General features: G+C 43.0%; 1 protein-coding gene across 3 annotated transcripts in view; it reads left to right on the top strand.

Annotated features, from left to right (window-relative positions):
- Positions 1–9,093: 9,093 nt before the first annotated feature.
- The window catches only part of LOC122551428 (INO80 complex subunit D-like), an 81,087-nt gene continuing 78,187 nt past the window's right edge, over positions 9,094–11,993 (top strand). Inside the window, exon 1 of one of the 3 annotated variants that reach the window (XM_043693320.1) lies at positions 9,094–9,276. Coding sequence is in view for 1 of the 3 variants with exons in the window: in XM_043693318.1 (XP_043549253.1) it covers positions 11,001–11,028 (28 nt within the window). In the remaining 2 variants the exon portion in view is untranslated. Of the gene's footprint in view, positions 9,277–10,640; positions 11,029–11,993 lie in introns of those variants that run through there. The other 2 variants (XM_043693321.1, XM_043693318.1) reach the window with 2 other exon arrangements.

The raw sequence follows: 11,993 nt of genomic DNA, 5'->3' as shown, positions 1-11,993 counted from the left end.
AGTACAGAGATCATGATACTTAACTAGTCTGTGTATCATCTGCATACTTATGTACTTTGCAGTGAGGAGAACATGGTAAATTGTCAGGAGAGGAGGAAGGCAGTAGCCCATGGGTTTACATATTATGACTAGACTATTAATCCAGAAACCAATTAATGTTCTGGGAACCTGGGTTTGACACCCACCATGGCAGATGAAATTTGAATTCAATAAGAAAAAGATTTGGAATTAAGTCTACATAATCACGATGAACTTGTTATCCATTGTCAGGAAAATGCTGTGTGGTTCACTGCTGTTCTTTTAGGGTCGGAATCTGCCATCCTTACTTGGTCTGGCCTCTGTGACTTCAAAACCATAGCATCTCTCTAGGCAATTAGGGATGGACAATTTAATGCAGTGATACCTATATCCTGTAAATGAATGAATAAAACAAAAAGACAAACATGTTCTGGTCAGTTGGACAGAAAAATGAAACATTATTTCACACTTCCCCCGATTGAATTTAATGTATTTTGGAAGATGCAGCAAAGTAACGAATGTTAGAAAAACAGAGGAATCTTGGCAGATATGTGCATAGATCTTTAAAGGTCTGCTTAAGGTGAATAAGAAAGCATTGGCAAATAATCCTATATTAGAAGAGGCATAGGAAAAAGAGTGGACAATTTATGCTTGAACTGTATGCAACAACAGGCCACAGGTTGAGTATTCTGAACCATTCTTTGTGCTGTAGGAAAGAAATGATTGCGCTGAGTGGGTGCAGATGAAATTTACATACATGTTGCCAAGACTAAAAACAATTGCCTCTGGTAAAAGATGAGATTACTTGAGGTTGTCTTCCATGCACCAGAGGAGGCTGGTGATTTAATTGATATGTATAAAATTATGAAAAGCTCCACAGTGTTAGTAGGGGTGACCCATTTACTATAGTGGTGGGTGTAGGTTTAAAGTCATTGATAGAAGGATTAGAATGGGGAGATGAAAGGAACATTTGTTCAGGTAGAGGGTGAGGGAGACCTGGAACACAGTGCCCGAAAGGGTTCTTTTCCATCAGAGACTCTTACTGTATTGGCACTGTGAAGAGTCACAACCTGCAGAACTATGGGCTGAATGCAGGAAGATGAGCTAATTCTAGGTAATTCTGTGTGATAGGCCTAATGGCCCGTTCCACTGTTGTAAATTTTAAATTATTTCTATGAAATGTTGATGTTAACCATGTTTTGTCATTTTGCTCAAAGAAGTAGATGCATTTCAAAAGAGGGAAAAGGGTTAGGGACAGGAGTAAACCCATAAATCTACTTCACCTTTTATTGTAATCTTGGCTATTGCCTTTCACCAACATTACTCTCAAAATACTTTATGCCATTGATAATGAAAATTTTATCAACTTTTACTTTTCAACCACATAGCTTCCCTAGCCTTCTGGGCAATAGAATTCCAAAGATTGATCATATGCTGAGTAATAACACTTTTCCTGATCATGGTGTTAAATGGCAACCCCCTTATTTTTAAATTGTGCCCTTAGTTCCAGGTCCCTCAATTTGGGAAAACATCTTACCTGCATTTATCCTGTCTATCCCTTTTGATAAACGAGTGTTTTGTAGATTTCTATGAGATTACCTTACATTCTTCTAACCTCTTGCGGATACAGCCCAAGAATGCCCAATTTATTTTCGTCAGACAATCCTGTCATCACACGAACGAGTCTGGTGAACTTTCATTGTATTCTCTCTATGGTAATTCTGGAATATATTTCCTCAGATACATAGAACCAAACTGCACTGTACTGTGGGTAATCGTGTTGAAACCTACAACAAGCTTAACGGGACAGACAAGGTAGATACAACTAAGGTTTTTTCCCTGAGTTGAGGAATCTAGAACCAAGGGCACAATATAAAAATAAGGTGATGCCATTTAATCGTATAACCAAGCTCCTGTACAATTGAAGCAAGATTTCAGTAATCTTATACCCAAATCCTCTTGCAATAGATACTAACATTCCAGTCGCGATTTCTATACTAAGCTGACATTGAACCCGAAGGAATTTTATTCCAACTTCTGAACCAAATGAATATGAAAGCTTGTGTATTTTAATGGAATATACACTAAGGATGAGGATGTATCTGATCAAACTCACGATCATCAGCAGAGTGAGGTGACAAACAGAGCAGAGAGAAGCATCTTTGAAGAAAGGGAATAAGGCTTCACACTCGAAAGCTGTGTATAAGTGTAAATGAATAATGTTACAATACAGAAGAGAATGGAAGAGCCTTATGCTGGGGGAAGGAAAAACACAGATGTACAGAGACCCAAGCATAGCGATGACCTGGTAAAGGACAGTAGTCTTCAAGATTGTATGTGAAGGCAGCCAACACCCAGAGAAATAAGGGATGGTACGGTGTGATTATAAATTATATTGAAAACAAGTCATCTTAAAAACAGCCTGGTGCACATAGTGTGTAATGTAAAGATGGACCTGCAGTTAGGTAGCATGTTTTAATTCCTTAATTAGCATAATTTCTTCCCAATTAATTAAATACTTGTAAAGTTTACCAAGTTTTACAGTCTTTGAACGTGCGTTGACAGGTCCAACAGACTTAATTTCCGACACATTCCAAAAGTGAGAGATTTTCTCTGTCACTTAGAGTCATAGAGATGTACATCCTGGAAACAGACCCTTCGGTCAAACCCGTACATGCTGACCAGATATCCTAACCCAATCTAGTCCCACCTGCCAGCACCCGGCCCATATTCCTCCAAACCCTTCCTATTCATATACCCATCCAAATGCCTCTTAAATGTTGCAATTGTACCAGCCTCCACCACTTCCTCGAGCAGCACATTCCATACCCGTACCACCCTCTGCGTGAAAAGGTTGCCCCGTAGTTTTCTTTTATATCTTTCCCCTCTCGCCCTAAACCTATGCCCTCTAGTTCTGGACTCCCCGACCCCAGGGAAAAGACTTTGTCTATTTATCCTATCCATGCCCCTCATAATTTTGTAAACCTCTATAAGGTCACCCCTCAGCCTCCGACGCTCTAGGGAAAACAGCCCCAGCCTGTTCAACCTCTCCCCATAGCTCAAATCCTCCAACCCTGGCAACATACTTGTAAATCTTTTCTGAACCCTTTCAAGTTATGGGTGGCACGGTGGCACAGTGGTTAGCACTGCTGCCTCACCGCACCAGAGACTCGGGTTCAATTCCCACCTCAGGCAATTGACGGTGTGGAGTTTGCACATTCTCCCCCTGTCTGCGTGGGTTTCTTCCTGGTGCTCCGGTTTCCTCCCACAGTCCAAACATGTGCAAGCTCGGTGAATTGGCCATGCTAAATTGCCCGTGGTGTTAGGTGAAGGGGTAAATGTAGGGGAATGGATCTGGGTGGGTTGGTGTGGACTTGTTGGGCCGAAGGGCCTGTTTCCATACTGTAAATAATCTAAAACATCTTTCCAATAGGAAGAAGACCAGAATTGCACACAGTATTCCAACAGTGGCCTAACCAATGTCCTGTACAGTCGCAACATGACCTCCCAACTCCTGTACTCAATACTCTGACCAATAAAGGAAAGCATACCAAAAGCCTTCTTCACTAACCTATCGACCTGCCGCTCCACTTTCAAGAAGCTATGAACCTGACTCCAAGGTCTCTTTGTTCAGCAACATCCCTAGGCCCTTACCATTAAGTGTATAAGTCCTGCTAAGATTTGCTTTCCAAAAATGCAGTACCTCCTATTTATCTGAATTAAACTCCATCTGCCACTTCTCAGCCCATTGGCCCATCTGGTCAAGATCCTGTTGTAATCTGAGGTAACCCTCTTCGCTGTCCACTACACCTCCAATTTGCCCAAGTGTTTATTGTTCAGCAAGAGACAAAGCTGAAGTATGCCTCAGTTTGAACTTATGTGCACATACTTCCAGTCAGAATGGAGTCTCGGTACTGAGTGTGTCACTTTAACTGCTAATTTGAAAGGTTGTCAGGGCTCTATCTGCCCACTCTGGTGAATGGGGAAAGACTCCTTAACACTACTTCAAAGCATGGAAGAGTTCTCGACAACATCCTAACTAATAATTATCCCCCAAAAGATATCACAAAGAACAGATGACTTGGTCATTACCAGATCACTGTTTGAGAGAGATTTGTGGTGCACACACTGATCATCTTAGTTCCGACAATACAACGTTTCAAGACAGCTTAACAGTATTTGCTGGATCATAAAATGCACTTTTCTCTGGAGACAAGTCTGAAATTGTCTTAAATCAATGATTTGAACATCAGCCCTCGTACAACAACTGGCAATCATTTGCACCAAATACACCTACCAAAGGTTGGCATGAACCCAGTTGCTACAAGGCAAAAGAAGTTCTTCCATACCATTGGACTCAATATAGAAATAGTAAGCCATTCCAAAGAGCATGGAAATCAAGTGCTTGAAAGACACTTTATGTCCTCCTTAAACCGAGTAAATGATAGAGGATAGAAAATAGAAAAGAACATTTAAGACTTTTTTGTGGGCATGTAGCAAAACAGGTATAAATGGAGGAAGAGGTAAAAATATTGAATAATGAATTAATGGAAAAATGATTAATTTTGGCAGAGCAGCATCGCAATGTTATGATGAGATTTATGCAAAGGAATGAACCAAACATGAACTTGAATAACAGCCAAATAGAAAGCAATTTGAATTTTACAGATATGTGATTATTACCGGAAAAACTACTTTGAACTTGGACAGAAAGGCAACATGGACAAACTCCCTGTAACTTTCAAGGTTCATTCAAAGAAGACTGTGGAAATCAATGACTCCGAAACAATACTGATTAAAAAACATGTGGCCTCAAGAAGAGTGCTGTTCCGACATGTCATTGTCCTGGTTTTAAAAAAAAGTACCACCATTCCTGATAGAGGTAAAACAAGACAAAAGATTAAAATTTCACTTGAGTTCTTGTTCATAGAGTCATTGGGTCATACAGCATGTAAACAGACTCTTCGGTCAAACCAGTCCACGCCAACCATGTTTCCACCTGCCTGTGCTTGGCCCATATCCCTGCAAACCCTTCCTATTTATGAACTTAACCAAATGTCTTTTAAACGTTGTAATCGTGCCTACTTTCTCTGGCAGTTCATTCCCCACATAAACAACTCTTTGTGTAAAAAGGTTGCCCCTCCTGCCCTTTTAAAATTTTTCTAAACCCTCTCACCTTAAAATTATGCCCCCAAGTTTTGAATTCCCCCACCCTAGGGAAAAGACCCATGTCTTTCCCCTTAACTCTGCGCCTCACGATTTGGCTGAATGAAGAATTGACACAACAATGGGTGTGGCTAGAAACCATCTAAGTGTCTAATTCATTTTCTTAAAACAAAGATCCCTGTTGTAAGTATTCACTCCCAGATACAAAGTTAAAAATCACACAACACAGGTTATAGTCCAACAGGATTAATTGGAAGCACACTAGCTTTCGGAGCGACGCTCCTTCATCAGGTGATTGAACCTGATGAAGGAGCATCGCTCCGAAAGCTAGTGTGCTTCCAATTAAACCTGTTGGACTATAACCTGGTGTGTGATTTTTAACTTTGTACACCCCATCCAACACCGGCATCTCCAAATCATGACTCCCAGATACATTTGCCTCACAAAAGGTTAAGTCAGAGGAGCGCACAGGAGGTAGTACGTTGACATGGATAGAGAATTGGCTAATGAACAGGAAACAGTGAATGGAGATAAGGGGTTCTTTTTCAAGAAGGGGACCGATAACCAATTGAGTTCCAATGTAATCAGTGCTGGGACAACTGTTTATAACACAAATTAATGACTTGAAGGAAGTGAATGTACTGTTGTCAAAATTGCACACAACACAAAAATAGGCAGAAACGAAGTTTGTGAGAGGGTTACAAATATTTTACAGAGATATTGACAGGTTAAATAATGGGCAAAAAGTTGGCAAATAGAAAATGTAAAGTTGTGAAGATTCTTTTGTTCTCCCTTCCAAAATTATTTAATGAAGAGAAACCGGTAAAAGCTGTGATACAAAGGGATTTGGGGTGCCTGTATACAAAACACACCAAGTTAGCACACAGGTGTAGCAGGTAATCAGGAAGGCTAAGAAAATATGGCCCTTATTTTAGGGGCTTGGACTGTAAGAGTAGGGAGGTTTACTGCAACTGTACAAGGTGCTGATGAGACCACTTATGGGGTATTGTGAGCAGTTTTAGTCCTGTTATTTAAGGAAAGATATCATTTCATAGTAGGCAACTCAGACAAGGTTCACTAAAGGCGAGAGGTGATTGAAACATATAGGATTCCGAAGGGCTTGACTGGGTAAATGCTGAATGTTTCCCTTCATGGGAGAATCTAAGACAAGAAGGCAAAATCTTACAATAAAGGAGCACTAATCTAAAATTGAGATGAGTAGGAATTTCTTCTCTCAGCGGGTTGAGTCTGCCCCTCAACCCTCCTTGCCACAGGGTTGAGGGGCAGATTCCTTGTGTATATTTAAGACTGAGATGGATAGATTCTTGATCAGGTGGGGAATCAACAGTTATGGAAAAATCACAGGAAAGTGGATGAGAGGAATGTGAGATCAGCCACGATCCTAATGAATGGCAGAACAGGCTTGAGTAGCCGAATGGCCTCCTCCTGTTCCTATTCATATGGTCTTAGGGTCCAAATGAAGTCACAAAAAGCATGATCGGACAATTGAAGATGCGATTGAAAGCCCAGAAGTCTTACACATCACTTTATTTGTTTCAATCAATAAGCCATTTGAAGCATTAATGCATGAGGAATGAACCATACTAATGGAGCCTGCAGATCAGATTTATACAATAAGGGCAAAAGAAGTGGTCCACTATTCTGCAGTTGTGCAAATTCGTGAGAAATTTGTGGTGACTAGTGGAATGCAAGTGGAACAATTGAGAAGTTTTCAAGAATCTACAACACCTCAGGTGTCACTGATGGTCATTTACTACTTAAAGAAAATGACAGTTCATAAAATAGCAGCAATGATGAGCATGAGAGCAGCAATAAGAAAATTTGAGACTTCCACAATGGTGAGACATCATATTGAATTGTTGCTTTTGTTCCATGATGATAAATATTGAGAATATAGTTTTTTTTTCAATTGATGGCTGATGTTAATATTAAATATCCAATAGCACTGAATTGTCTTATTCATGGATTTTTATTAAAATCCTGGTGCATCTCAGTCTAGGAGAAAGTGAGGACTGACGATGCTGGAGATCAGAGTGGAAGAGTGTGGTTCTTTTATTTGAATTTCAATCTCGGTGGTACAAAGTTCAAATTGGGCATTTTGATTTTATATTCACTTTACAGAATTGTTATGGTGCAGGAGACTACTCAGCCTATTATGTCTGTGTCAGTCCTCTAAATGAGCATTTCACATTTCGGGCTCTTGCCTGAAACATATATTCTCCTGCTTCTCGAATGCTGCCTGATCTGTGCTTTTCCAGCACCCCACTCTCATCTCTGGTCTCCGGCATGCAGTGCTCCCTTTCTCCTCGCATCAGGAGGTGGACAAGTGGATAACCTCTTGATGCTGGCTGGCTTGCTGTGTTCTTCTAGCTTCCTGCTTGTGTACCTTGGATTCCAGCATCTGCATTTTTTTCTCTAATCTTTACCTGGCCTGGCCTACATGTGACTCCAGATCCACAGTAATGTGGTCAACTCTTAACTGCCCTCTGCGCAATAAATGCTGGCCTAGCCAGTGACATCCTCAGCCTGTGAATAAAAAAATATTGAACCTACCTCTGCCACGATCTCAGGCAATGCATTCTGGAGCCTGAAAATTTGCTACGTGCTCTTTTTCACGTTTTTTAAAATTCATTCACGGCAACATTGGTGACTGGGCCAACATTTATTACCTGCCCTTAGTTTGCTCCTTTTTCTAGTTATTTCAAATTTCTGTCCTGTCTCGTTCTCAATCCTTTCACGAGTGGGAACAGTTTCTCCCTATCTGCCCCACCATGATTTTTAACACCTCTATCAGACCTCATCTCAGTCTTCTCGCCTCCTAGGATAACAGTGCCAGGATTTCCATCCATGGAATAATTCCTGTGAATCTTTTCCGCGCTCTCTCCAATTACTTCCACATTCTTCCTAAATTGCAGTGCCCAGAACAGGGGGGGGGGGGGGGGAATTCACCAGCCAAGGTCAAAGTCGTGTCTTACTGCATACAAGTTTAACTGGACTTCTTTGTTTTTTGTACTCCATGCGCCTGTCAATACACAATCGTCACACACATGCTATCATTCATATGTTTATGAATGCACAATGCATGTATATATACACACAGGACAAATGACATAAAGTAGACAATTTTAACTAGACCTTTTAAGACACACTATTCCAGTGCAATCAGAGACAGGAACCAGCTGCAGACTCAAAACTTAAAAAAAAAATTCCGCGTTGAAATAGCACAAAGTTATCAATGGGATAAATTATTTTGATTACTTGCTGACAAATGCAATGCTCTGATCGATTACTATTGCTGCTGAACACGCGCCAATGGAGGTGTAAAAACTAAGGTCCTGTAAACTGCAGGGCAAACTGAAAAGTGGGTCCAACGTGCTCACGGCTGGTTTCAACCGCTGTCTCGGCTGTCAGATTGTCACACAGGATTCCCACACCCACCCTCCCCCGACAAAAGTTGTCATGATCTCCATCGGTCACTTCCAGGCGGCAGCTGCTGCTGGGAGCTGAGGCCCGACCTGGACGACTCCTCCCAACCGCCCACCAACTTCGGCGGCGGCGTCGTCAGCGACCCATCTTGCCCGCAGCTCGCTCTTTGTTCCCTCTTCTTCCTCATCCTCCTCTCTCTCAATCATGGTAGCGGAAAGAGAGGCGGTCGGGCAGAACTGAAAAACAAAACGCAACCCGGCCGACCGCGAGGCAGTCAACGAGCCCTCCCGCCCGTGCTCGCAAGCGGCGGTTGGTTGTCGGGCGCTTTGGGGGGGGCGGGGCGAGTGGGAGAGGAGACGCGTGCGCAGTTGGGAGCGGCTCTCCCCAGTCCTCCCCTCCCTCCCCCCCCCCACACACACAACAGTCCCCGCCGCGCCCCTCCCCCTCCCTCCTTCCCCCCGCCTCTAGCAGCCCGGAGCCAGCCCGGCCAGCACAGCGAGCCAGCCAGCCAACGGTAAACGGCCGCTACAGCGCCTCCACCCGCCCGGGCCTCGAACATCCGCGGACTCGCTTCGCGAGCGGCGCCCGGGACTAGGCGCCCCGAGCCGGGCGGCGGTTTGCAAATTTAGACCGGGGATCCGAGAGGTGGGTTGGGAATTTTCAATCTGTCGGGTTTTATTTCCTCCCCTTTTTGCCGCCGCCCCTCCTTTCGGTCCATTCGGCGTGTTTGATAGTTTCGTCTCCTTTTTAAAAACAAAAATTAAATAAATTTAGTTGAATTTCTAGACAGCAGCCGGCGTTGCGACCGAGCGTTAAAGGGAGGGGTGGGTGTTAAGGAGTGTTAGGCCTGAGCGGGTGGTTAGGCCTCCGCGGCTGTTTTTGATGCCTCTGTTTTTAAAATATAAAAGGCCAGTTGTTATTCTTGCACTTATTTATTTTTCAGGTGGGGGCTGTCTGTAGATTCCGGGCCCGTGAGGCCGCGCTTGGTTCTTCCCCCTCCCCTCCCTTTGTGTGCCGAGCGGTCACCGAACCCCCCGAGAGAGGCGGGCCCCACACGGGCCTGCCCGGCCTAGGCCTCGCGTCACGGGTGGCTTGATCAAGCCCTGAGGGAGCCGGGCCTCGGGCGGGCGGGCGAGCAGGCAGGCAGGAGGTCCCGGCTTCTTTTGTCTGCAGGCCGCAGCGAAGCAGCGCTGCCGGGTTGGTCGGTGCCCGTGGGCAGTTTGCAGACACACGGGGCTGGGCTCTTGTGCAGAACTTGGGTCGGAGGCACAGATGTCCTCCCACCCTTTACAGTCCAGTGGAACAGAGGTTAAATTATTCCTGTCTCTTGTCTGTCTGTCTCTCTCTCTCTCTCGCAGACTCCGGGTCTTAGTTTTGCAGAAGAGAGAGCGTGTATCAGTCACACATCCAAGATATGTATACTTCTCTGCAAAACTATGCACACATCTTGGGAGATCTCTTATTTACACGCGCAACACACCTTAGTTATGCAGAGTTCTTCCTTATATTTATATGCATATAGACTTGCGTTATCCCTTTTGGTTGTACACCTCCAGGTATTCATTTTACAGGTATCTCTCCATACTTATATGTACAGACTTTGACCATGCTGAATGTCTTAACCTTGTATGCATTCAAGTTCATGATCTTCCTCACCACAATGTTTATGTGCCAAGATGCTTGCTTCGGTTAAATGCACACTGCCCTAAGAGCTTTCTCTGTCCATTAGTAAGACATTCCTGAGAAACCTTGTGTTCAAAATGTGGACTCTCCTGCTCCTCTGCTGCCTAACCGGCTTTGCGTTTCCAGCACCATGCTTTTTGACTCTGATCTCCATCTGCAATCCTCACTTTCTCCTAAGAACTTTCTGTTCACTAGTAAGAATGCAGCTTAACTTGAACAGCAAATGCACTACCTCACTGTATAAATGTTCATAACCCTCTGGCATAGAGAATTCTGAAACCACAGCCCCATGTGAAAATATTTCTCTCATCTGCAACTTTGCTGGATGATGCCTTTTCCTAAAACTCTTCATTCCTGAGTTGTACACAACAAGGGAAGCATCTGCCTGTGTGGTGTGTTTGTATATCTAGTATTAATGTTCACTCATGGATCTTTTCAAGCGATTCCCTTTAAAATTAACTATTTTGTTGAGACATCCAGACAAATGCATCTTGCAGTTGTACCTGCTTGTTGTTGATATTATTCCTATTATAGGGGTATGCAAATCTGAGAGAAAATGCTGTCATTACTTTAGATGTGAGCAGATTTTAGTTACAGGCTGATAGGCATCCTTTAGCAACTTCAATCCCATTATAATTGTACAAGAAAGAATCTCAACGTCCAACCACCTTGTACTTCAATTTCGAATGAATGGTGCGGAATACTTCTTAATGGGTAAGTTTGTTCTAGACATGTGCCTGTGCTGAAATGTCTAAGTTGTTAAATGGCAAAATGAATATTGAATGCTCAATTATCTGGACCACTTCATTGGCAAATGAATGTTTCATTCATGCCCTATGCCCATCTGCTCAATTTGTTGTGAATTGTAAAAAAAATCTTTCACCATGACTTGATTTGATACTGCTCTGGTTAATCAACAGAAACAATGGGATGGTAGTGTTAAATGAGCCAGTCTGTCCAGTTAGTGTGTGGATAATGCACGGGTCTTATTTTAGAGCTTGTGTTGTACAGAAAACTTCAGGCATTGTTGTGACAATAGTGCAAGCTGTAAAAAAAAAAATGCTTTAGTTGATGTTTGTAATTGAATTTTATAGGAGGCAAATCTAGCTTGTAGCTTGAATGCAAACTGATGCAGGAGCCAGGTGTAATATTTTTGGCACGTTATCTGGAACAAGTACGACACCATGTAACACAGAAGTTGTTGTTTACAGACTCTGAAGAAAGATCACCGATCTATGATGTCCTATTCCTTATTTAATTTGGTACATCATTCCAGTGAATGCTGAGAGATTATGGCAATGTCCTTAGTGCCAATGCTTTATTCATTCATTGCTCTGCTTTCATTGACCAGTGTATGTTCCTGGTCCATCAGTATCTTGATTTTTAAAATTTTCATTCTTGATTTCAAATACCTCATTGCTTTGCCCTTCACTGTCCCTATAGTCTCCTGTAAAGCCGTGTTCCTCCTAATCTACCTGCCTGCATATCACTGCTGTCATTGCTCTTATTGGCAAATCTTCTGCTATCTTCCCCATAAACTCTGGAATTTCCTCCCTAAACTTGCCACTGTCTCACTTTTTGTCATCCCTTAAGTAACTCTTCAAATCTACAACTTTAACTTGTGGTCACCTGTCAAATGTCTTTGTGCGTAGCTCAGTGTCAAGTGGGCGGCACGGTTG

Source organism: Chiloscyllium plagiosum, chromosome 7 (assembly GCF_004010195.1).
Source record: "Chiloscyllium plagiosum isolate BGI_BamShark_2017 chromosome 7, ASM401019v2, whole genome shotgun sequence".
Lineage (NCBI taxonomy): Eukaryota > Metazoa > Chordata > Chondrichthyes > Orectolobiformes > Hemiscylliidae > Chiloscyllium > Chiloscyllium plagiosum.
This window is presented reverse-complemented; position numbering and strand designations above follow the sequence as displayed.